This window comes from Triturus cristatus, chromosome 4_1 (assembly GCF_964204655.1).
Source record: "Triturus cristatus chromosome 4_1, aTriCri1.1, whole genome shotgun sequence".
Taxonomy (NCBI): Eukaryota; Metazoa; Chordata; class Amphibia; order Caudata; family Salamandridae; genus Triturus; species Triturus cristatus.
The window spans coordinates 917,442,830-917,468,120 of NC_140585.1; the positions used below are offsets into that span (position 1 = coordinate 917,442,830).

The 25,291-nt window shown below is 49.7% G+C and overlaps 1 protein-coding gene across 1 annotated transcript in view; it reads right to left on the reverse strand.

Annotated features, from left to right (window-relative positions):
• LOC146855805 (Golgi-associated RAB2 interactor protein 1A-like) overlaps window positions 1-25,291 on the reverse strand; it is a 182,013-nt gene that overhangs the window by 101,476 nt on the left and 55,246 nt on the right. Inside the window, exon 3 of the mRNA XM_085653721.1 lies at window positions 7,285-7,534. Within this exon, the coding sequence (XP_085509847.1) occupies window positions 7,285-7,534 (250 nt within the window). The remainder of the gene's footprint in view (window positions 1-7,284; window positions 7,535-25,291) is intronic.

The window sequence follows — 25,291 nt, forward strand, 5'->3', positions numbered from 1 at the left end:
CCAATACTGTTTCGTTCACAGTGAACAAGAGGTGGCATGGATTAATATTCTTGCTGTGCTCAACTGTCCCCAGACACTAGCTTCTCAGTATAATTCGATATCAAGTTATTTGCTGTTGTGTCATGATCTCCATTGTTTCCAAGTGTCATGGTGGGTCAACCAACTGGGGAGTGCAGGGTTACATATGTGCGGACTATTCTAGATGTTACTCATGATGCATTTCCTGATATGCACAGTGACATTTTAATTGTGACTCATGTGTCAGTTGTATACAGGTGACTGATTATTTTCTGTCTCTTCACCTTGCCCACAGCATCATCGGAGGACACCGATGGAGACACCTGCACGGACGCGGAGTCTGCGGGAGCAAGTGGCACGGAGGGCGAGGGGAGTCAGGCGGAGGACCTGTCTAGTGACAACACTGACTACGACGCAGACGGGTCCGATGCTGAACTCCTCCAGGGGGCGGAGGCTGCTACGATACCTGGCAGCAGCACTACATCTGTCACCGCCCCCCTCCATTCCCATCACCGCCCTCCCAGTTGCTCCGGTCCCTTCTGTCCGTGCTAGGCAACACCGTGTCTCCTTCGTGCCAGGCACCGCACCCCCTGCCCCTGTCCCCCCTGCTGCCCTCACTGCAGAGTCTGTGGACATTCTGTGACAGTTGCAGGTTGGACAAACATCGCTGCTGAATGTCCTCCATGGCCAGACCCGAATGATGACGCAGATGGTGTCGTACATGGAGGGCATGTCATCAGCAATGTCTGACCAACGGATGTTGCTGAGGTCCATGGACTCTTAACTGACGGCAGCAGTGAGTCTCCTGCAGCGCTTCGTCCCCCCCCTACCCCTGCACCATCCACACTTCCCACTCCCAAACCTGTCCCAAGCACACACAGACATTCACAAGCACGCACCCCACCAGACACAGCCAGCACACCACCACGCACACTCAGGGGGATGAGGGCACACCCACTGGGTCTGGGGCACACAGGCATACAGGCAGCCACAGTCCGAGGCCGCATGGCGCACTAACCAGTCCCTCCAAAGGCACTCCCCTCGGCTCCCCTACCACACCTTCAGAGAAAGAGGCCTACTTGGCTGTGCTGGGCCTCAGCCCCTCTGTCTCTCCAGCCGGCAAACGGGAACGGCACTCCACGGGTAGGGGAGTTGAGCCCCCCCCTGTCCCCTCCCTCCCCCAGTAGCGCTGCACCCCATCACTCCGCCCCCCCCCTCCTTTGAGGCTGTGTTGTCTTCGGGTGAAAGGGAGACGCTTGACGACCTGGCAGCAGTGTGCAGCGCCGAGCCGGCCTCCACCTTTGGCGCTGCCCCACCCCTTGTGGTGGAGGCGTCCGTCCCTGCACCCACCACACCTAGCCTTCCACCTCCTGTCCCTGCAGTGCCTGGTCCTTCCCTACATGATGCCCCCCCCCCAGTCGAGGAACCTGCGGGTTCTAATGTGCAGGCAAGCTAGGGGAGACGCGTGGCCATGTGTTCCCCCCAAGGACTTCAGATCTGGACTAGCCATGTGCCTTTGTTAATAGTGTCGTTAACTACTTTTCCATTTAATGTTGAATAAAGCATTTGGTTTTCCGTTTGAACACATTTGCATTTCAGGTATTGATGTGGGTGCTGATGGTTCCGGAGTTGGGGTGGTGGTAATGTGTTATGTGTCAGGAGAAAGTTGTCGTCTGATGCTAATGGGGTGGACCATGGTATCTGCCTGCCATCACAATGTCTCTGCAAGGTATATTTGGTCGTGTGTGCTATTTGTGTTTGGAGACATTGTCCCAAGGACTGTTCCTTCCTCTGTGGCACCTGACATGTACCCTGCAGGGAGTTGCACTTTTGTAGTGCTGACCTGTGTCTAAATTTCCGTTGTTGGTGACGGATCCCTTCAACTATGGCCATGCCTGTTCAGCAATGTCTCCGGCTGCATCCTCTGTGCCATCCTTGCTAGTCACTGTACTTGTGTATTGAGTATGTTGTCATGCCTTAATGGCAACAATCACCATTTTCCACACTATGCATGTGTGTTATCCCAGCCTAGCACACATTTGGTACTTGTTCTGCAGGGTATTTGAGCACCTGACTGACAATTGTGGGCATTGTATCTGTGGGAAGTCCACCCTATTCCTTCCTTGAGGGGCAACATCTTGGTGGCTGTCCCGGCACCTGTACATTCCTATCAGTCCTGGGATGTGCGTGACAGTGTGTGTTCCCTTTGTCTCTCTTAGTGTAGTGGCCATTGACATGAGTATACAGTCTTGTGGCATGATCTCTGTGTGTGTATTGTGCTGCATCCGCCAGGGGTGGGTATGCATGTGTCATTTGTCCTCACACCCACATGTGTTGTGTCATGCAGTGGGGGAAGGACATCCATCCTCATGGGAGTGGGACACTGCTGTCAGTGAAGTGTTGTTATGAAACTATCAACATAGTCGAACATTAGGGATGCGTACATACACCCATGGAGTTGTGCTCATCTAATCATGATGTACACACACCCATGACTCTGTCCACTGCTGGGAGTCCTCTGCACCCACCCCTCACATGTCTCTGGGCACTGCTGGTATTCCTCTGCACCCACCCCTCACATGTCTCTGTCCACTGCTGGGAGTCCTCTGCACCCACCCCTCACATGTCTCTGGGCACTGCTGGTATTCCTCTGCACCCACCCCTCACATGTCTCTGTCCACTGCTGGAAGTCGTCTGCACCCACCCCTCACATGTCTCTGGCCACTGCTGGGAGTCCTCTGCACCCACCCCTCACATGTCTCTGGCCACTGCTGGGAGTCCTCTGCACCCACCCCTCACATGTCTCTGGCCACTGCTGGGAGTCCTCTGCACCCACCCCTCACATGTCTCTGTCCACTGCTGGGAGTCCTCTGCACCCACCCCTCACATGTCTATGTCCACTGCTGGGACTCCTTGGCCGCCACCCACCCACCCTCACCCTTGGTGCTGTTCACTGCTGTCCTGGCCATGTACACACCCCAATATACTGGTTATATGCTGCACCAGGCCCTAAGCCAACATTCGTGGCGTGTGTACGCCTTGTATCACTAATGTACTGGTGCCCTAGAGGTACGGGTGATGCGGTCCGTACCCCCGCTCTGAGGGCGAGGGTACGGCCCGTACCACCATTGGAGTGGTGATGTAGGGGTACGCGTGGTACTGGCCGTACCCACGCTCTGAGTGCATGGGTACGGCCCGTACCACCATTGTAGTGGTGATGTAGGGGTACGTGCCGTACCCACGCCCTCAGAGCGTGGGTACGGCCAGTACCACCTTTGGAGTGGTGAAGTAGGTGTACGCGTGGTACGGGCCGTACCCACGCTCTGAGGGCGTGGGTACGGCACGTACCACGCGTACCCCTACATCACCACTCCAATGGTGGTACGGGCCGTACCCACGCTCTGAAGGCGTGGGTACGGCACGTACCACTCATACCCCTACATCACCACTCCAATGGTGGTACAGGCTGTACTCACGCCCTCAGAGAGTGGGTACGGCCTGTACCCCTACATCACCACTACAATGGTGGTACGGGCCGGTCCCACGCCCTCAAAGCGTGGGTATGGCCCGTACCATGCGTACACCTACTTCACCACTCCAATGGTGGTACGTGCCGTACCCACGCTCTGAGGGCGTGGGTACGGCGCGTACCACGCGTACCCCTACATCACCACTCCAATGGTGGTACGGGCCGTACCCACGCCCTCAGAGCGTGGGTACGGCCCGTACCACCATTGGAGTGATGATGTAGGGGTACGCGCCGTACCCACGCACTCAGAGCGTGGGTACGGCCCGTACCACGCGTACATCTACTTCACCACTCCAATGGTGGTACGAGCCGTACCCACGCCCTCAGAGCGTGGGTACGGCCCGTACCACGCGTACCCCTACATCGCCACTCCAATGGTGGTACGGGCCGTACCCACGCTCTGAGGGCGTGGGTACGGCACGTACCACGCGTACCCCTACATCACCACTCCAATGGTGGTACGGGCCGTACCCACGCCCTCAGAGCGTGGGTACGGCCCGTACCACCATTGGAGTGATGATGTAGGGGTACGCGCCGTACCCACGCACTCAGAGCGTGGGTACGGCCCGTACCACGCGTACATCTACTTCACCACTCCAATGGTGGTACGAGCCGTACCCACGCCCTCAGAGCGTGGGTACGGCCCGTACCACGCGTACCCCTACATCGCCACTCCAATGGTGGTACGGGCCGTACCCACGCTCTGAGGGCGTGGGTACGGCACGTACCACGCGTACCCCTACATCACCACTCCAATGGTGGCACAGGCCGTACCCACGCTCTGAGGGCGTGGTTACGGGCCGTACCACCATTGTAGTGGTGACGGGTACGCGGGGATTGGTGGACACGCCCCCCGAAGTGACCAGACCCTGGAGGTAATGTTAGGACAGTATATGGTATTTTACATATTTGGTGGAGGTTATGTTTCCTGCCCCTCGCTTCCCCTTTGCCCCTGGGTGTTGTGCTGACCTTCTGCGGCATCTGCGGCGGTTTCTGTGCACCAGGTCGTAGGCTAGGAGGGCCGGATGACACGTAGGATGGGGTCCATGGCTGTCCGTCGCGTCCCGCAGCTCCTTCTTCGCTTCGTCCTCACTTTCCTGGGAGATTTTGGCTGTCGTAAAAAATGATCCGTGCGGAGTGACGTAGGCACGAATCGTACTTGCTGGTCCGTAGAACGCTGCCTGACTCCGTCCGGACGTCACGTACGCGATGTCCCTGATCGGAATTGTGGGTATTTTTTCATCGCACGTAGTTTTTTACGAATCGTACGGAAATGGTATTTCTGTACGAATCGTACTTGTTGGTTTGTAAGGTGCATTTCCCGGGTATGAGTCGTACGAAGAATACGCTCCGTACGATCATTCGTACCCGGGTTTTACCGGATCGGAATCGGCACCTAAATATTCATTACTAATTAATTATTATTAATGCACTTCCCACAATATACCCTCACAAAACACAAAACAATTAATTATTAAATTAATTATTATTATTAATTTAAAAAAATATGAATTGCTTACTATTGATTTACTTCCCAAGCCCTACCCCTACAAAACCCACAACCCACATCTAAAATATAAAAGCTTCCCACCCTTTACCCCCAGTAGCAGCTCGTGGAGGAAGTGCCGCGGGGCAGTAGGGCGGGGCAGGGGAGGGGCAGGGTGGGGGTAGTAAACTCCGGCTCACCGCCGACCGGAGTAATGTAACTAAATAAATCAAATGAATTTCACTGCACGCCTGAAACGCATTTGCCATTTCAGCGCACACAATGAAATTAGTTTGATTTATTTATTTAGTTACATTACTCTGGTCGGCCATGAACTGGAGTTTACTACCCCCCACCCTGCCGCTTCCCCGCTCTGCCCCAGCGCCCCGCGTCACTTCCTCCACGAGCCGCTACTGTTTACCCCTATAATCCCCACAATCCACACCTAAAATTGAACTTTAAACATTAATTACAAAATTTAAATTACCTTTCAATTAAATAACTAATAGTATTTACCAAGTAATTATTGATTACATTAAATGTATTTACTCCCCTCCCTTTACCCCTATAAACCCAAATCCCACACACAAAAAATGTAATTCAACAATTAACATAATTATCAAATAATTGATTAACATTAATTATCAACTACTTATTAATTCATTAAAAAATTACTTCCCACCCTTTATCCCTATTAATTCCCAAAACCTGCACCTAAAGAAAACAATTACACAATTACCATAATCAATTATCAATCAATTAATTAGTATTAATTAACAACTAATTTATAATGAATTAAAAATAAATTACTGTCCTTCCTTTACCCATATAAACCCCACAGCCCACACCTAAAAATATTACACAACCAAAATTAATTATCAATTAATTAATTAATAATAATTAACAACTAATTATTAATCACCCCTATAAACCTCACAACCCACATAAACTTTACCGCAAAAAATTAAAGGCACTATTAACACTACTAAATAGCAATTAAATAAATATACTTAAATAACAAAATAATCATTCATTATGATTTAGGGGCTCATTATGATGGCGGGTGGACATCAGTCCGCCCTCCATCATCACGGTGATGGGACCGACCACCAGACGTGCGGCGGTCCCACAGGCCCAATTAGGATGCCCCCGCCATACTGGCAGGCGCATCTTGGCCCTTTACCATTGCGGACGGTAGCCCCCCCCCAGTGCACCCCCCTACAACCTCTTGAAGAGGCCCACAACGACCCCCTAAGCCAATCCCCGTCAGCCTTTCCATGGCGGCATCGCCGCCATGGAAAGGCCCATCAATCAACCACATCCTAATATGGCGGGCTGTGCCTGCTAGGCACCGCCACCATATTAGTGGCCCAGCTCCGCCCGGGCCGGCAATCGTAACAATTGCCAACCGGCGGAAAAGCAGCAGATGGACTGTGCATCCACCCGATATCCACTGCCATCATAATATGGCAGGGGGTATTTCTCATTACGATGGCGTAACGATTGCCACTGCCGGCCGGGCGGTGGCGATCGTTCCACATCATAATGAGCCCCTAAATTACTTCCCACCCTATAAACCTACAACCCCCACAGGAACTAAAATAAGCTAAATGTAATTAAACTAAATGTAATAACTACTAAAAATGTAACACATATATTAAAAAACAAAATCAATATTTATACAAACAAATTACATCATAAACATTTAAAATATATACTAAAATGCATAACACTAATTTAAAAAACTATATTTGAAACAACTATATTTTTGCAAACGATATTAACGACCTCTATATATTAAAAATTGACAATATTCACCCTAAAATCGATGTTCTTGTCTACAATATTTTTGCTCACGCTATTTCTGTATCACGATATTTTCAACTCGATAATTGTTGTCAGTCGATATCACTGACTATATTTCGCCTGAACACCATTAGAAAGGTTCAACAGATTTGCAGTCTACAGCAACAATATGTCCTAAATGTTAGAGGACGGCGAGACAAAATGCAGGTTTGCACAGGGCTGCAAAAGTCTTTGAAGTGGCATGGGTACTACGGCTATTCTGGAGCAGCTTTCCATAATGAGGCTGAAGGATAAGTCTAAAGAGATACTTCTTGATAAAAGCAAGCCACAGCAACAGATTATGACATGAAACAAGGGATCCATGCAAGGCTGTAAGCAAAGGATCTCAGCTAGTAGGCCAGCAAGCGATCTCACAAATACAAAGCTGTGTTAATGAGTACCAGACCTCTGAAGAAGAGCCCATATCGACCTCCTTGTGCACGAAGCTGTAAGGAATGATGATACATGGGTCTTTGCATGTGATGGAAAGGCCGCAGTGCAGAATGTGTACCAGCCGGGTCCAGAGCTCAAAGACAGTGTCGGGGTGAACGTCACGCAGCTGCAGGTAATAATTCCTGTGGGTGGCCGTCCTCAACTTCAGCAAGCGCCGATGTTTGTTATGGATTGAAAGTCGGACATACCTCAACGGAAGAAGTCTAAAATGGAGAAAGCAGGAGATGGTGTTAAAAATAAGGGTATCTGCGAATAAATGTTAATCAATGACGCGTCTTATTAGGAAAATGTTCTTCTGAGGGATAATAACCATGGTGAGCTAAAAAATCAAAATGGCAGCGTACTTGGAGGGCAGAGGAAGTTCCCTGTCTATTACAGAGGCATCACATGCCTGGAAAAGTACACCTGGGTCACACGCTAGGCTGGAAATCTTTCTGCATGAAACATGTCTAGTAGGAAGTGGTTGGCCACACACTGTGGTTGCCTTTTGTGTCTATAACGGACCGTTCCTAGGAAGGGCAGACTTGTTACAAGCTATGATTGTTCTCTGGCTGATTATGGTGGTGTAGCTTAATGTTTTGTTTTTTTACCTGTTTATTTGTTTGATTTGTACTACACCAACATGTCGCCAAGGCAGAATTTTTTGCTTTAGAGCACAAATGTAGACGATATAAAAAAATTCTGGATTTGGGAGTATGAGGGTTCTAGTAAATTCAACTTTGTGGTACAATTGGAGCGACAGGTGTACCTTCGGCGGCAGGCAGGTGGGCCAGGTGGGTAATCAAAGGGAGGGTTGCCACCTTTCCAAAAGAAAAATACTAGCCATTAGTTGTAGATCAATCCCAAACTGGCGCTAGGGGAGGTAACTAAGGGCAGGGATCTGTCATTGCCTCCATACCAGCAAAACACTTGACAAAGAGACAATCCATAATCTTATAAAGGCAACCAAATCGGTCTCTCCATTAGATCCCACTGCCCCACATACCTTATCCAAAGGGGCAGAGGTCATATTACCGTCACTTATGGAGCTTCTTAATTTCTCACTAGAGGCGGGCTTGGTCCCTAAGCAATGGAAGCATGCAGTAATCAGGCCACTATTGAAACTAGATCAAGACATCCTTGCAAATCTACGACCCATCTCATTACTCCCTTTTCTAGTAAAAGTACTAGAGAAACATGTCAATTGGACATTAGCAAACTTTCTGGAAAATAACAACATTCTTCTTCCAACCCAGATGGGCTTCTGTACCCACCATTGCACAGAAGCAGCCCTTCTGGTGGTCACCACAGGTGAGGTCAAATATATACTGGATAATAGAGGCTCAGCCGCCATCCTACTACTGGATTTAAGTGTGGCTTTTGACACAGTGGATCACAAGATCCTAAGAGATAGACTTTGCAAGGTGGAAATTCAGGGCAAAGCATTAGATTGGCTCACCACCATCTGGAAAACAGATCCTACCAAGTTATGGACAAAGACTGCCTCTCTGACAGCTTTCCAATGATTTGTGGTGTCCCTCAGGGATTGTCTCTCAGCCCCATATTGGTCAATATATATGTGCGCCAGCTGGCCACCTTAGTGCAGGACATTAACCTGTCAGCGGTCTCCTATGTGGATTACACCCAGCTGGTTGTTTCTCTTACAGAAGGACCTAATCCAGGAGTTAAACATTTGGCATGCTGTTTGGATAAACTGTGCTGCTGGATGTCAAGCTGCTGTCTAAAGCTGAATGGTGATAAAACGGAATTAATGATGCTTGGAAACCAGGCCATACACAAATCTCTGATCAGCTGGCATGTTGACATTGCTCCCCACCCGTTCCCAAACTGGTGACAAAAAAATTGGGAATCTGGTTGGACAATTTGGTAGCAATGGACCACCAAGCAAATAAACTATCTGGCATCTGTTTCTCTTTACTCCGAATGCTCAGGAAGATACTGGTATTGATCCCAGAGCATCTAAGGAAAACGGTCATTCAATCCCACATAGTTTCCCATCTGGATTATGGCAACTCACATTATGTGGATGCACCCAAATACATAACAAAGAGACTTTGGACTGTGCAAAATGAGGCAGCAAGGCTCCTTCTAATGGTTCCTAGTTATGTCTCCGTAAGAAAACCCCTCAAACAGCTGCATTGGCTCCCAATTGAGGCAACAATTAAGTTTAAATCCGTCTGTATTGCTCATAGGACCATAAAAACAAGGGCCCAGTAAAGCTCAGAGAGTTGGTAACCACTTATGTTCCATCTATACACCTGAGATCCTCACATCTTCATTTCCTCAGTACAACCAGGGTAAAAAGGATGAGATGAGGAGGAAGATCGTTTGCACATGTAGTACCGAAGTTATGGAACGATCTTCCACCCAGTTTCAGAGCACTGGAAATGAACTTTCCTTCAGGAAGAAACTTAAGGCGGCTGTTTCCCCGTTGATGTACCAGAGGCCCTACTCTCAGCAAAGTACTCACCAGCGAGGGGACGCCTTCGGGTAGCCATGCGCTTTACAAAACATAAACATAAGCATTGTTTTAAGAGTGTGCAAAGGACTGGACAGGATACTAAATTGGACTATGATTAAAATCGAATGGATTCATTTCTAACTTGACTGTTCTGTCTGTATTTACTTTATTTATTAGTCAGGAATCTTCACAGCTCTACAACACATTTAAAAGTGTTTTCTATTCATATTTGCTGTTTGAAGTATGTACTAATAAGCACAGAAAATACAGACTTTAGGTGGTTTTGCTTATTTTTGTGTCTGCTGGGACACTAAAATACTGGTGGTACCAGTAGAAAACTAGCCAGGTGGCAACTCTAGTCAGGGGTCATTAAGAAAGCTCTAGAACACATTTTAAAGTGCATTGTTTTTATAAATACTGTTTTAAGTATGCACTGAAAAGAGGTAAAATGCCGGCTTTAGGTGATTTTCTCTATTTTTGTACTGACTGTGACATTGAAATATTAATGTCGGAAGAAAATGGCCCTACTGTGGCAACCCTAGCTTCTGTCTGAGGCCAGCTGCAGATAAGTGTTGTGTATTGAGGGAGTGGGGACAGGGTATTACGGGAGACATCCATTACCACGCAGGCATTGTATCGCAATGCCTTTACATCGCGGATATTACAACGCGCGCTGAATGGTGCTCTAACTTAAGGAATAGTATGATTTACTATTCCAACACCTTCCCTACTGTACACAGACTGGAGTTGGAATAGTAAATTATACTATTCCTAAGTCCAGCGCCCTCCAGCGCAAGTCGTTGTAACGACTTGCGTTGTAAAAACTGCGATGTAACATTTTGATTGCTTTGTAACATCACATATTCGGGTATTACCTGCCAATAATGCAGCAGGTGCAGATGCACCAGAGCCCAGGGTTGTGAGCATCCTTCTGAACCTCAATTATACATGTTTCTGTGTGGGAATTCTGAGACTGTTTATGTATTTTAATCTGTGTATGATGGGTGCAGTAATATACAGTAGGATGGAGCATACAGTATACTATTCAGATAGTTGCAGTGCATGTCCATTAGGGGAGCAGCCACAAGGAAATCAATAAATGCCTGACCATTATCTAAGAATAAATGTGGAATTACTATGCCTACTAGAGTATGTGTGCCTGTCTGTTCTCTGCAAAATGCTGTGGGAAAATAAATAATAGTTTTTCATTTAAGATTTTGTACTGGGCTGAATATATTCTCACCAGTACAGCAAGGTTACAACAAATGTGAGCATTTCATATTATGATATCTTGTTGCAGTGCATTGCACATTCCTGGGTTACAGCCAGGGCCATTGGAATTATGTCATTTTGCAGCTGTGGTGTTTGCCACATAATTATGGATTTGCCGCATTTGCCACACAATCTATCATCTGCCACATAATCTGCAGATATTTAAAAAATTGCCAGTAGCTCAAACAGATCAAAAGTTATTAAAAAGGCTGCAACTGGTTGTTAAACGTGTACTAATGAGGTGCAACCTATGCTCAGACAGTGTTAACAAGTTTTTAAATAAATGACAAAATATTAAAGTAATACTAACACAAAGGTGCTGATTCCGATCGGGTAAAATAATTTCCCATGCGACTCGTATCCGTATTTTTTTACGTACGAGTCGTACAAGTCCCGTACAAACGGCGAAGTGCGATTCGTACCGTAAAAATACATACGAATTGCATCGGGAAAAGTCTACGAGACGTCCCCGGACAGATTTACGTACGAGTCGTAAAACTGAAGTCCGAGCGCACAAGTCCAATCCGTACCGGCGTCCCGAATACACAAGCCTATGGAAAACGTCCTGTACGGAGCGAACTTAGTCGTACGGCCCCCCCACCCGCGCATGTCTGCGCCGTACCCCCACCCCAGCACCCGCGTATGTACACGCCGTACCCCAGCACCCGCGTATGTATGCGCCGTACCCCCCCACCCGCGCATGTACGCGCCATACTCCAGCACACGCGTATGTACGCCCCGTACCCCCCACCCCAGCCCCGTACTTGGACGCACCGTACCCCAGCATCGCGTATTTACGAATCGTACAACACCATTGCATATGTGATCACTGTACAACAACATAGCTATGGACGCACCTTACATACGCAAAAACGACTCGTACTGAACCAGTACACTGTAAAACAGCACAAGGAGGGTCAATTCGACTCGCACAACACCACAAAACACGTCTACAGGACAAACAACAACTAAAAGACTGACCTGGCACATCCAAACAGTCAAACAGAGGCCCAAACTCACAACTACCTCTTATAACACACCCACCAAAAGTTCAAACCCAGCCACACCCACAAATGGACCAATAAAAAGGGCCCACAATCACAAACCGATTCGTACCGTAAAAATACATATGAATTGCATCGGGAAAAGTCTACGAGACGTCCCCGGACAGATTTACGTACGAGTCGTAAAACTGAAGTCCGAGCACACAAGTCCAATCCGTACCGGCGTCCCGAATACACAAGCGTATGGAAAACGTCCTGTACGGAGCGAACTTAGTCGTACGGCCCCCCCACCCGCGCATGTCTGTGCCGTACCCCCACCCCAGCACCCGCGTATGTACGCGCCGTACCCCAGCACCCGCGTATGTATGCGCCGTACCCCCCCACCCCAGCACCCACGCATGTACGCGCCGTACCACAGCACCCGTGTATGTATGCGCCGTACCCCCCCACCCGTGCATGTACGCGCCGTACCCCAGCACCCGTGTATGCACGCGCCATACCCCCCCACCCCAGCACCTGCGCATGTATGCGCTGTACCCCAGCACACGCGTATGTAAGCGCCGTACCCCCCACCCCAGCACCCGCATATGTACGCCCCGTACCCCCCACCCCAGCACCCGCGTATGTACGCGCCGTACCCCGGCACCCGCGTATGTACGCACCGTAACCCCCCACCCACGTATGTATGTGCCGTACCCCAGCACACGTGTATGTACGCGCCATACACCCCCACCCCAGCCCCCGCGCATGTACGCGCCATACTCCAGCACACGCGTATGTACGCCCCGTACCCCCCACCCCAGCCCCGTACTTGGACGCACCGTACCCCAGCATCGCGTATGTACGAATCGTACAACACCATTGCATATGTGATCACTGTACAACAACATAGCTATGGACGCACCTTACATACGCAAAAACGACTCGTACTGAACCAGTACACTGTAAAACAGCACAAGGAGGGTCAATTCGACTCGCACAACACCACAAAACACGTCTACAAGACAAAAAACAACTAAAAGACTGACCTGGCACATCCAAACAGTCAAACAGAGGCCCAAACTCACAACTACCTCTTATAACACACCCACCAAAAGTTCAAACCCAGCCACACCCACAAATGGACCAATAAAAAGGGCCCACAATCACAAACCATGAGCCTTTGCAACATACCCACTGCTGACAGACATCACACACAAACAACTGCACCCATACACCTTAACTTACACACCTTCACACAACCTCCTTCACACAGACCCCCTCTACACATACACACACACCTACACATTCACACCCACACACCCACAACCATCCACACCCACACCCCACACCATGCCCACAGACTAGAATCCAAAGTTCACAAGGGAGGAGCTGGACATCCTTGTCAACGAAGTCATCAGAGTCGAGCCACAGCTCTTTGGAACATTGGTCAGACAGACCAGCATATCCCAAAAAACTAGCCTGTGGCAGAGGATCGTTGATCGGGTGAATGCTGTTGCGCCCATCAGAAGGACCAGGAATGAATGTCAAGCCAGGTGGTACGATCTGCGCAGGGCAGTCAAGCGCAAAATGAATGAGGAATACGCCCAGAGTAACATCACAGGAGGTGGGCTGCCCCGCAGACCGGTACATTACCATCCCTGGGAGGAGAAGGTGATGGCCCTGCTTCCGCCGGTGGGAGTACACGGAGTCGAAGGAGTTCGAGAGCCTGGTGAGTACACAAACAACTCACGTAACATGGGGGGAATGGCATCCACACCCCAACTACAACAAATGCACTCACCTACCCCCAAGCCCTCACCTGACACAACCACACTCTAAACAACGTTCATGCCACTAACATTCACAAAGCAAGGCCATGCCATGTCCCAGCCTACACAAACCACAAACCCAAGACAGGATGTCCGGGATGCTGGGAGGGTGGGGATCACTAAACATATTGTACAATTCAGAAACAGACACCATTGCCCTCAGCCCATATGGCCCAGGTACATACCCATGCACCATGCGCAATGCACAGGGACTGGCAAAGTACTGACAAGGTAGCTGACACTTGGCCCTGCTGTAGGCAGCACAAGGCCCTCCTGTGACAACTGCAAACTCTAACACAAACACAACAAGCTCAGAAATCTAGGACAGGAACTCACACTCACTGACATGGCAGCATGCGCCATGGTGGGACAGATACATCACCTGGGAGACCCACTGCCAAATCACACCACACCCACCAGCAGGCACCGTCAATCAATCAACAATCGATCAGGGTACTTGTAAGGCGCGCTACTTACCTGTGAGGGTCTCAAGGCACTGAGGGGGTGGGGTGTTCCACCACTGCTCGAAGAGCCAGGTCTTGAGGAGTCTCCTGAAGGCAAGTAGGTCTTGGGTCAGTCGCAGGTGGGTTGGGAGGGTCTTCCAGGTCTTGGCGGCGAGGTAGGAGAAGGATATGCTGCAGGCGGGCGTACGTTGGATGCGGGGGACAGCTGCGAGGGTGGGGATGCCGGAGCGGAGCTGGCGGGTGGGGGTGTAGAAGCTGAGTCTGATGTGCAGGTAGGCTTGTCCGGCAGTGTGGAGTGCCTTGTGTGCGTGGCTGAGGAGCTTACAGGTGATCCTCTTGTAGATGTGGAGCCAGTGCAGGTCACTCAGAAGGGGGGTGATGTGGCTGTGGCGGGGGGCATTGACGATCAGTTGTGCCGAGGCGTTTCCGAAGCGTTGTAGCCGCCGTTGGTGTGTGGATGGGAGTCCTGCGTAGAGTGCAGTGGCGTAGTCCAGTCAGCTGCTGACGGGGGCCTGTGTCACTGTTCTACTTGTTTAAGTCGGGATCCACCAGTAGATCCGGCGGAGCGTGCGTAGGGTGTCGTAGCAGGAGGAGGAGACGCCGTTGACCTGCTTGGACATGGAGAGGGAGGATGCGAGGATCAATCCTAGGTTGCGTGCGTGTTTGGTGGGTGTCGGTGATGTCCCCCGAGCGATCGGCCACCAGGAGTCGTCCCAGGTTGAGGGTGTGAGTCCGAGGATGAGGACCTCCGTCTTGTCCGAGTTCTGTTTCAGATGGCCGCTCCGCATCCAGTCGGCGATGGCCCTCAGACCCTCGTGGATGTTTGTCTTGGCGGTGTGAGGGTCCTTGGTGAGGGAGAGGATGAGCTGGGTGTCGTCGGCGTAGGAGATGTTTTTGAGGTTGTGGTGGCAGGCCACTTGTGTGAGGGGGGCCATGTGGATGTTGAACAGCGTCGGGCTGAGGAATGATCACTCACCCCTTACACAAGCACACACCCCCGGGGCAGCCAATGGAGTCACACACTCTCACAATGGACATGTGACACATCAAGATCAAGCCACAGCCTAAAAAGCACACAAGGCCAAATGCGACATGTCAAAGACCCTGGATAACATTTCAATCAGTCCCCTGCAACATACCCATCCACAAGTGAACATTGATGTGAATGCAAGGCACATACAACTATACAACTACCTGGAGGAACTGTGGCAACTAGAACATGTATGAAACATGGATGTCGCATGAAACAGCGTTAACATTGTCTCTCTCTCACACACAGGGCAACGTCATAGAACGGGGACAATCACAGGCCCAGGCTCAGCAGGAAGATGGTCCCACCGGCAGCGACGACTCTCAGCACTCTGTGGATGACCCCAACCAACCTGGACCCTCTGGTGCCCAAGCCCCTGCAGCACCTGCGTCAGGTACATCTGTGCCAACCACCACCCCCATTCTTGCCACATCCCAGGAGACACCCAGGAGTCCTGCCCGCACAGAACAACTGAGCCAGTCTGACCTGGAGGGACAAGGTTCTCCGGCCACCCAGGAGGAGGCAGACAACCCTGCAAATGCCATCCCTCAGGGGTCCCATAGACCCGATGTGCCCACAACGGCAGGACAGGCTCGTGTGGGCAGGGGTGGTGGGAGTGGAGGCAGGCGGAGACGCGAACCTGACCAGCCAGCTGAGGGAACCGGTATGTCACACATACGCCACATCTTGGACACATACCGGCGTGACACCAGGGGCATCAGCCAGGTAGTGGGGACCCTCAACGAGATTAAGAACCAGCAGGCCGAGCAACACGCCAGTCAACAACAACACCAAGGACGGATGGAGGCAAGACTTGCTGAGCTCCTGGCGGTGCAAACGGACATAAGCCGTTCACTCCGTCGGATCGCCGACAACATGGGCAACCCTCCCTGTGCCACCAGGCGAAGACCACCACCAGCCACAGGGAGGGAGGAGGAGGAGGATTCGTCCGACGGAGCATCCCAAGCATCGTCAAGGCCGGCATCTGAGGGTCCCGCGAGGAAGGTGGGTCGTCCACGGAAAAGACCGTGAGAGGCAGCGGACCATCCACATCTCCCAGGTCACCTGGCCTGGCACCTGGCCCTCATGCGCAACAGCAGCACCTCATCCAATGACATTCTCTGCCACATGGACTTGCTGGTCACAGTCTGACCAATGATGACCAACACTGTGGTCTGGACTCTGATGACTCCAAATGACAAGGATCCCATCTCCCCCTGTGAACTTTGTATTCCATGCACACTGTATAGCACCTAACAGGCCCCCACCGAGAATAAATCTTAATTTCTACAATTACATGTTGCATTCATTTTGCATGAGTACACAACCTACGTGTGGGGAAATGTCAAACTATGCCTGAGTGTTGAACTAACTCCAGCCATCCATACCCTGGAATCTGAGTCTGGGACAGGACACACATGGGTAACAATGTATCATACAATACAGACATGGAGCACAATACTCACCCGTGATGGCCTCAAGCTGCTGAGGGGGGGCATGCAATACTGTGCGGACAGACCAATTGGGAAGAGTATCCTGAAGGCGTAGAGGTCATGGCTCATGTGGATGTTGCCGGGGAGGGAGTAGCAGGTATGTCTTACCAGGTGGGAGAACTATGTCCTGCATGCTGGAGTACGGTGGATGTGAAGAATGGTGGCCAGGGCAAGGTTGGATGCACAGAGTTGGCACAACGGGGTCTCGGATGACAGACGGCAAAGGTTGGTTTGGGGTCTGGGGTTGTGGCCTGCCTCCTGAGTGTGGGTGAGGAGTCTGAAGGCCATCCTGCAGCACACAGTGATCCATTGCAGCTATCTCTGGTGGACGGTGATGTGGCTGGGGCGCGGGATGTTGAAGCTGAGGTGTGCACATGCAGCCTGGATGTGGACAAGTTTCCCGGGAGTTAGGATGTACTTGCTCCGTAGAGGGCGGGGCAGTAGTTGACACAGCTGGTGTCGTGGGCCTGGGGGATGGTCTGTCTTTCCTTGGAGTGGATCTATCTGTGGATCATGTGCATCATGCAGAGGGTGTTGCACCCTGAGGTACAGATGCTGGTGATTAGCATGGCAAATGTGAGTGACGAATCCATGATGCACACCATCTTGTGTGCGTGGGCACTGGGTGCATGTGCAGGGCTCTTGCGGGTGGGACACAAGCAGTTGACCCAGCTGTAAGGGGACAATCCTCAGATGATTACCTCAGTCCTGTACAAGTCCAGCCTCAGGTGGCTGATGTTCAGCCATTCATCAATGGATCTCATGCCTTCTTGAATGTTTGAACTGGCAATGGCTGCGTCTTTGGTGAGGGTGAGGAGCACCTGGCTGTCAATGGCATACGAGCTGATGTTGAGATGCTGTGCGCATGTGATGCCGGAGAGGGGGACCTGGACACATTGAAGATTGACATGCTGAGAGATGATACCTGGGCCATGTGCCAGATGATGCCACTATACTACATGCTGAAGGCTTGAGTCCCACTCCCATGGCCTTGCTGGTGTACGGAGCCGGTGGGGAGTAGGAGGGACATGACCTGGTTGGTGTGACAGGGCCTGGAAGGTGGGGCAGCGCTGTGTAGGCAGTTGGAGTTGCACACTCATCATGCAAAGGTGTCGTGTGTGCGCCTAGGGTATGCCTGAGAGCAGGCGGTAGCTTTTCGGATGGACAATGCTTGGAGGGTGGCTGCAACATCAGACTGTAGTGTGATGTGGGTCATGTAAGGACATGAGGGTCGTGCAATGTGCACGTTGCATGCACTGACGGTCCAGCCTTTGGCACCGCGTGGGCGCAACAGTGGCACAGACAAGCTGATCCCAGCCAAATGAATGGGTGGAGGGAGGAAGAGTGGAGCATCTTTGAGGTGTGTGTGTTGCAGAATCTGTAAACTTTGTGGGCCCTTGCTGCAGGGGCCGCAGCAGCAGGCGGCATGTCCTGGAAACTATGCCACAAGTTGCACACAAAGACAAGGATGTCAGAAAGGACAACTGCAACAGGCGTATGTAAAGGAAGGAGTGTCCGGTTTCCCATGGCACACCCAGAGACAATGGATGCACAATCACCAAAGATGACTGACACCGGATCATGAAATGGAAGGCCGAGCTGCGCACCAGATACACACCCTCAGCAGGTGTTGACGGCGCGTTGTGGTCACCAACATGCCCAAATACATACACCCATGGACATCATGCACAATAGAGATTCTAATCCCTGAAGAACTGCATGCATGTTGCTAAACTACACATAGACTCATATGCACAATCTTTGACAACTATGCCAGAGATGCCGCATGCAAAGTGGCAAGAGACCTGCATTGACAGAGATGAGGCACCTTGGAGGGTGAGGAACACCTTTATTACTCAGGTTCACACCTAGGGAAATGCATCAATATGAACAGACTCACAGGTAATTTGGCTGAACATGTGGGACCTACACTGGACACCCCCTTCACAACACAGATGCTGTAAATCCATTGAACTGGCACACAAGTGAAGGGGGTGAGCCAAACACCCACTGTTGCACACGAAGGGGCTACAATTCCAAATTGATCCTCTCATGGGGATGTCCCACACTATGTCCACCCTTAGCATCCCGTATGTTTCAGAGGGAAGTTGTACACACATTGATGCCTTCATCAGAATCTACAGTCCCATTAGAGATGACTGTTACGAAGGGTGACTATCAATACATGGGAGTCATGCAACATGTCATGTGCCCCATGGTGAGTCGACATGTATGTATAGTAACACAACATGCACAGGAGCAGTGCCCACACATTCCAAACACCTACCAACACCAAAATGCCTTGCAGCAATCCTTAACCAAAAAGACTTTTCACCATGTCCGTGCATGGGACGCTGATTCAGCACACGTTGCAATACTCATAAGGAATAGCGGGAGGCCAACGATGACACAAGCAGACAGCATGCAAAACTACCTGGGGATGACAGACACACAAGAAGTCAGGGAAAAGATTGTCATCTGCATGCATGGTCATTTACTCTACAGGAATAAGTGTGTCACCATGCTATATTTAAATTGAGTGTCTAACCTAAAATGTGTGGAAGGACATCATCACTCGAGTGACACATCTGAACACACCTACAGTCAGCTGGACACACACATTGCAACACATGCCACACAAGGCTCCAGGCGTGCACACTCAGACCCATGGACTCACCATTATGAGAAGAAGTTGCGTATGAGCTGACTCCGGATGTCATCCTCCTCCTCCTCCTCATCCTCACTTGCCTCGTGACCAAGCCCTTCATCCTCCACGGGTGGATGTTCCTGCTCATCTGGATCCAGGATGAGTGGCACAGCCTTCTCCACTGCCATGTTGTGCCGCATGCAGCACACGAGGAAGTTCTTGCAGGCCTTCACCTGTGCATATGGGAGGGACCCGCCTGTCTTGTGAAGGCACCGGAATCATCTGCTCTTCAGGAGGCCAAACGTCCTCTCGATCACTCGCCTGGTCTGCCCATGTGCGTTGTTGTAACGGTGATCTGCAGCTGTTCTGGGGGTGCGGAGAGGCGTCATCAGCCATGGCATGTTGGGATAGCCAGAGTCCCCTACATGGAAACATCATGTAAAGAAGTGGGTCAGGAGATGCCGTAAGATACAAAGATAGCGCTAAACAAAGGACAAACAGAGTATACCCACCAACAAGACATGCTCGTTCATTGTGCAGCCGCAGCATCATTTCTGGCACCCTGCTACGCCTCATGATGTAGGCATCGTGTGCTGACCCTGGAAAACGTGCACCGACATGGGAAATCAGCATGTTAGCAAGACACACCACAAGGGCATTTATAGAGTGGTAATGTTTACGGTTGCGATAGGCAACCTCCTGTGCCTGTGGTGGTACCAAAGCCACATGTGTCCCATCAATAGACCCAATTACATGGGGCATCCCTCCCAGGGCATAGAACTCAACCTTGACACCTGTCAACTGTTCACGAGTTGGAAAATGGATGAATTCATCCAGGTGCTCCAACATGGCTTCTAAAACATCATGCAGGACATGGCTGAACATGGTCTGTGACATGCCACCCACATCAGCTATGGTGAATTGAAACGTACCGGTGGCAAAAAAATGTAGGGCTGCCATCACCTTCATCTTGGGAGTCAGCACAGTAGGATACCTGTGTCGCGGTTGGAGGTGTGGTTCCAGCTTTGCGGTCAAGTTCTCAATCAACTGTTGCGAGAAGCGGTAACGTCTTATGCAGTCACGTTCCCTCATGGCACCCAAGTCTGGCATTGGTCGGGGGAGAGGCGGTGCCCTGCAGAAAATTGGAAGGAATAACGAAGAGTGAGTACATAACAACATCAATGTCAATGAACTGAGCACATGCTCAACTGCTACTACACATCTGCTAAATACAGAGTCTGGTCTGTGCAATACATCCAGGACACGTATGCCAGCCAGGTGATACTCCTACGACAAGCCAGCTACACCCGTTGATAGTCAAGTTCTACATGACATGCCCCGAAACTAGCTGTGGGCCAGTGTAAGTGAACAGCCAGAGACATCACAGGAGTGACATACTTCCACATATCTGCATTTGAAGGATGTAATCTCATACAGACTGCTGGCAGCAAGCTAGACGCACAGGTCACATGTCATTGAAAATGTACAGATGACACACATAGCGATGAAAGGGTACACGTGAAAAACAAAAACACAGACATGGAAACGGCACAGATATGTTTTCATGTCATAAAATCATCTTTGAAGCATCCAGACACACGTAACGTGTGAATCCACATGTGGCATGGTGTGCGTATATGTGTGCCATGCCCATCTACACACAGACACATTTTGGATGCAGCAACAGCAGATGCAGTTGACGGAACACCAACAGCAAGCTCATGGGAACACATGACACACACAGGACATAGTCACATCGGGGCACGCTGGTACTTAGATGTCAGGTGTTAGTGTCCCTGTCCCTGGCATCAGGGGACAGTTGCGGGTGTTGGTGACTGTGCCATGCCAGTGATGCAGTGCTTGACACGTTTGTACTACATGCACACATGTGCAAAGTGGGAAGGGGAAGTGTGCCACATACTGCCCCATCACACATGACATGTGTACAAAGGTCATCACACATCTATTGTGCTAAAACATGAGGAGACATGTGCCATATCACTGCCTGACACACCTAGGCTCTGCACATGAAGGACTGGAATGACTATGACTTGATGTACAGCCGTGCACAAGTCTGACACCTCCATTCCATTCGTGTGCGCCTCCTATCACCTGTGTAAGCTGTGAAGCGCACCGTACACACGCTCTGAGGGCGTGTGAACGGTCCATATCATCACACTGTTGTTCCCGCCGGAGTACAGGTGTGTGTACGGACCGTACACACGTATGTGTACGACCAGTGTGTACACGTACATGTACGACCAGTGTGTACACCTACATGTACACACTGGTCGTACACCTAGGCCCTGCACATGAAGGACTGCAATGACAATGACTTGATGTACAGCCGTGCACGAGTCTGACACCTCCATTCCTTTCGTATGCACCTCCTATCACCAGTGTAAGCTGTGAAACGCCCCTTACACACGCTCTGAGGGCGTGTGAGCGGTCCGAATCATTATATTGGTGTTCCCGCCGGAGTACGGGTGTGTGTACGGACCGTACACACACACGTGTACGACCAGTGTGTACACTGCCGTAGTACACGTACGTGTACGACCGTAGTACACGTACGTGTACACACTGGTCGTACACGTACGTGTACACACTGGTCATACACGTACGTGTACGACCGTAGTACACGTACGTATACACACTGGTCGTGTACACACTGGTCGTACACGTACGTGTACACGTACGAGTACACACTGGTCGTACACATACGTGTCAAACACACTGTGCAACTGGTGCCGTAGGGGTACGTGTCAAACGCACCGTACCTGTGTGTGGATTGCTAAATTACATAGGGACACATGAGGGACAAGTATTAGGGCCTAAATGCATGCTGGTTGTCATGGATACCGAGTTTCCAGTTCAAATTTTTCCATCAGGTGGCCTGTAAAAGGCAGTTGGCAACTAAATACAATGTTGCAAAGTGGTTGTTGACTTCACATTATGCTCAAATTTTGAACCATGCAAAGGCACTCACTGGTGTATGTTTAAAGGGATTGGAGGAAACGTAGGATGCAAATGAGACTGACCAATCACTCTGTACTCCTGTAAATGAAACAGCCCAGCAAGGCAGATATAAGTCAGCCAGAACCCATGAGAGGGCACTTGCCTGCACTACCTTTCAGTCGACACCACTGCTGCTGCCTGTGCTTCCTCTGGCACCATGTCAAGGTCTGTGGAGAGGGCCTAGCCATTCACCCAGGAGGAGAATGAGGCATTGCTGGATGTCATCCTCCCACAGTACACCAGCCTGTATTGAAGACCAGGGGAGCAGGTGAGTGCTGACTCCACTACCTTTGACTGTGCACCTTCTTTGTGACTGTCACTTCTGGCATTGTGTCCAGGTGTGACAGACATGCAATGTTGTTTAGAGTGGGTCCCAGGGGGGGGAATGGCTTATGTCTCCCATGCAGAGCATGATGCAGTTCCTGTGTGCACTTCTCACTTGCATTGTGCTTACTGTGACATTCACTGCATAGTGCATGGCACATTCAGCCTGCCCAATCCTTTGGGCCATTTTTGTTCTATAGTCCAGAGGTGATTCAGTGCCCCCCCCCCGGTGTGACAGGTGACTGTACCCACAGATGTGTGTGAGTTGAGTGGAGCTGTGGTGAGAGTGGTGAGAGTGTCCAAATGATGTGTACGCCCCCTGGACATTGATGTGTGTGAATGTTCCTTGTCATGTGGGTGAGTGTCTATGTGGAGTGTTGCACCACAGCTGCATGGAGGAGGCAACAGCTCCACCCATCTGATGTGAGAAGTAAGCCGTGCGGAGTGTCTGACTTGCTGAGCTATCACCACACCTGTGACACCCCACAGGCAAGTGGCACATGTGCAGAGTGAGGTTTGTATCCGCTGTTGCCAATGGCAGGTGATTGATCTGTGCCTGTGTGTGTCTGTGTACTCTGCTGAGGTTGCGTCAGTGGCCTGGGGCATGTGACTGCTTGGAGGTACTGTCCATCAGCCTGGTGTTGCATGTGATGCACAGTGTGTGCCATGATCAGGGAGTGTGTTGCACCCCTCATGCCACCTGTGTACTTTCAATGCCATGTAGTGCATTGGGGCTTCCACAGAGGCTAATGTCCCTATGACAAAGGTGCTACTTGTTGCCAGCATACTATGCCCTGTTCAACATATCAAAGATGTTCAAATGTGTGTCTCTGTGACATGGAGCAGGTGTAGTGATGTTGTCTCACTTTGTCATCCTCACAGGTAACTGCCTACGAGAAGGGGAAGATCTGGAAGCGGGCCGACAGGGCCGTGAGATCGATGGAGGGTTGCAGTCGGCGCCTAGCCCAAGTGAGGAAAGGCTGGCAGGACATCCGGTGCTGGACCCGGAGGATCGCCCGGTGCCAGCTGAAGGACCCACCTCCACGCAAGCATGGCGGGCGCTGACGCCTGACCCACCAGATGAAACGTGTCCTGGTGGTGGTCTTCTCTGAGTTGGATAGGCGGTTACAGGAGTTGCAGCAGCAGGAAGGGGGTAGGTACATGTGTGTTTGTTGTGTGTCACCAGCTTTTGGAAGGGATCTCTGACAAAATTTCGAAAGTCAGAAATTCGACCTACAAAAATATCGCAACAAAAATATCGATGTCAAGAATATCGACATCCTATCTACAACATGGTAAGTACAAACATATCGAAAATAAAATATCGATGTCAAAAATATCGTTTTTAAAAATATCTGGTTTTTTTTGGTTACAAAAAATATGTAAAATAAACATAATAATACTTATAAATAAAATAAACATAATTAAATATATTTCATAATGTTAAAAATTAATAATTAATCAATAAAATTTAATAAAAAAATAATTAAACATATACATATAATATATAATATATATACTTAATAATGTTATTAGAATTATTTTAATAAATTATAAATTATTTAAAAATATTAAAAATTGCAAAAACATTACACACATAAAACAATAACATAAATAAAAATTAAATATTATATATAACAAATTAAAAAAATTACATTTAATTTAAATATTGTTAAAATTAATTATATACTACATTAGCTAAAATAATAAATAAAATATTAAATAGCAGAGACAATAAAACTACTACTCCAGCTCCAAAAAACAGAAAGAAAAATTTTGGATAGCGGAGGGCTAAAAATTACTATATCCACTCCAGATAGTGTAACAGTAGGGAAAGTGTTGGATAACGTAGGGGTAAAAATAACTATTCCAACTCCAAAGAGTGCAACAGTAGGGAAAGTGTTGGATGGCGTAGGGGTAAACAATTGTATTCCCACTCCAGACAGTGCAACCGTAGGGAAAATGTTGGATGGTGTAGGGGTAAAAATTACAATTCCCACTCCATACAGTGCAACAGTAGGGAAAGTGTTGGATAACGTAAGGGAAAAAATTACTATTCCAACTCCAGGGAGTGCAACAGTAGAGAAAGTGTTGGATTGCGTAGGGATAAAAATTACTATTCCCACTCCAGACAGTGCAACAGTAGGGAAAGTGTTGGATAGCGTAGGGGTAAAAATTGCTATTCCAACTCCAGAGAGTGCAACAGTAGGGAAAGTGTTGGATAGCGTAGGGGTAAAAATTGCTATTCCAACTCCAGAGAGTGCAACAGTAGTGAAAGTGTTGGATAGCGTAGGGGTAAAAATTACTATTCCAACTCCAGAGAGTGCAACAGTAGGGAAAGTGTTGGATAGCGTAGGGGTAAAAATTACTACTCCAACTCCAGAGAGTGCAACCGTAGGGAAAGTGTTGGATTGCGTAGGGGTAAAAATTACTATT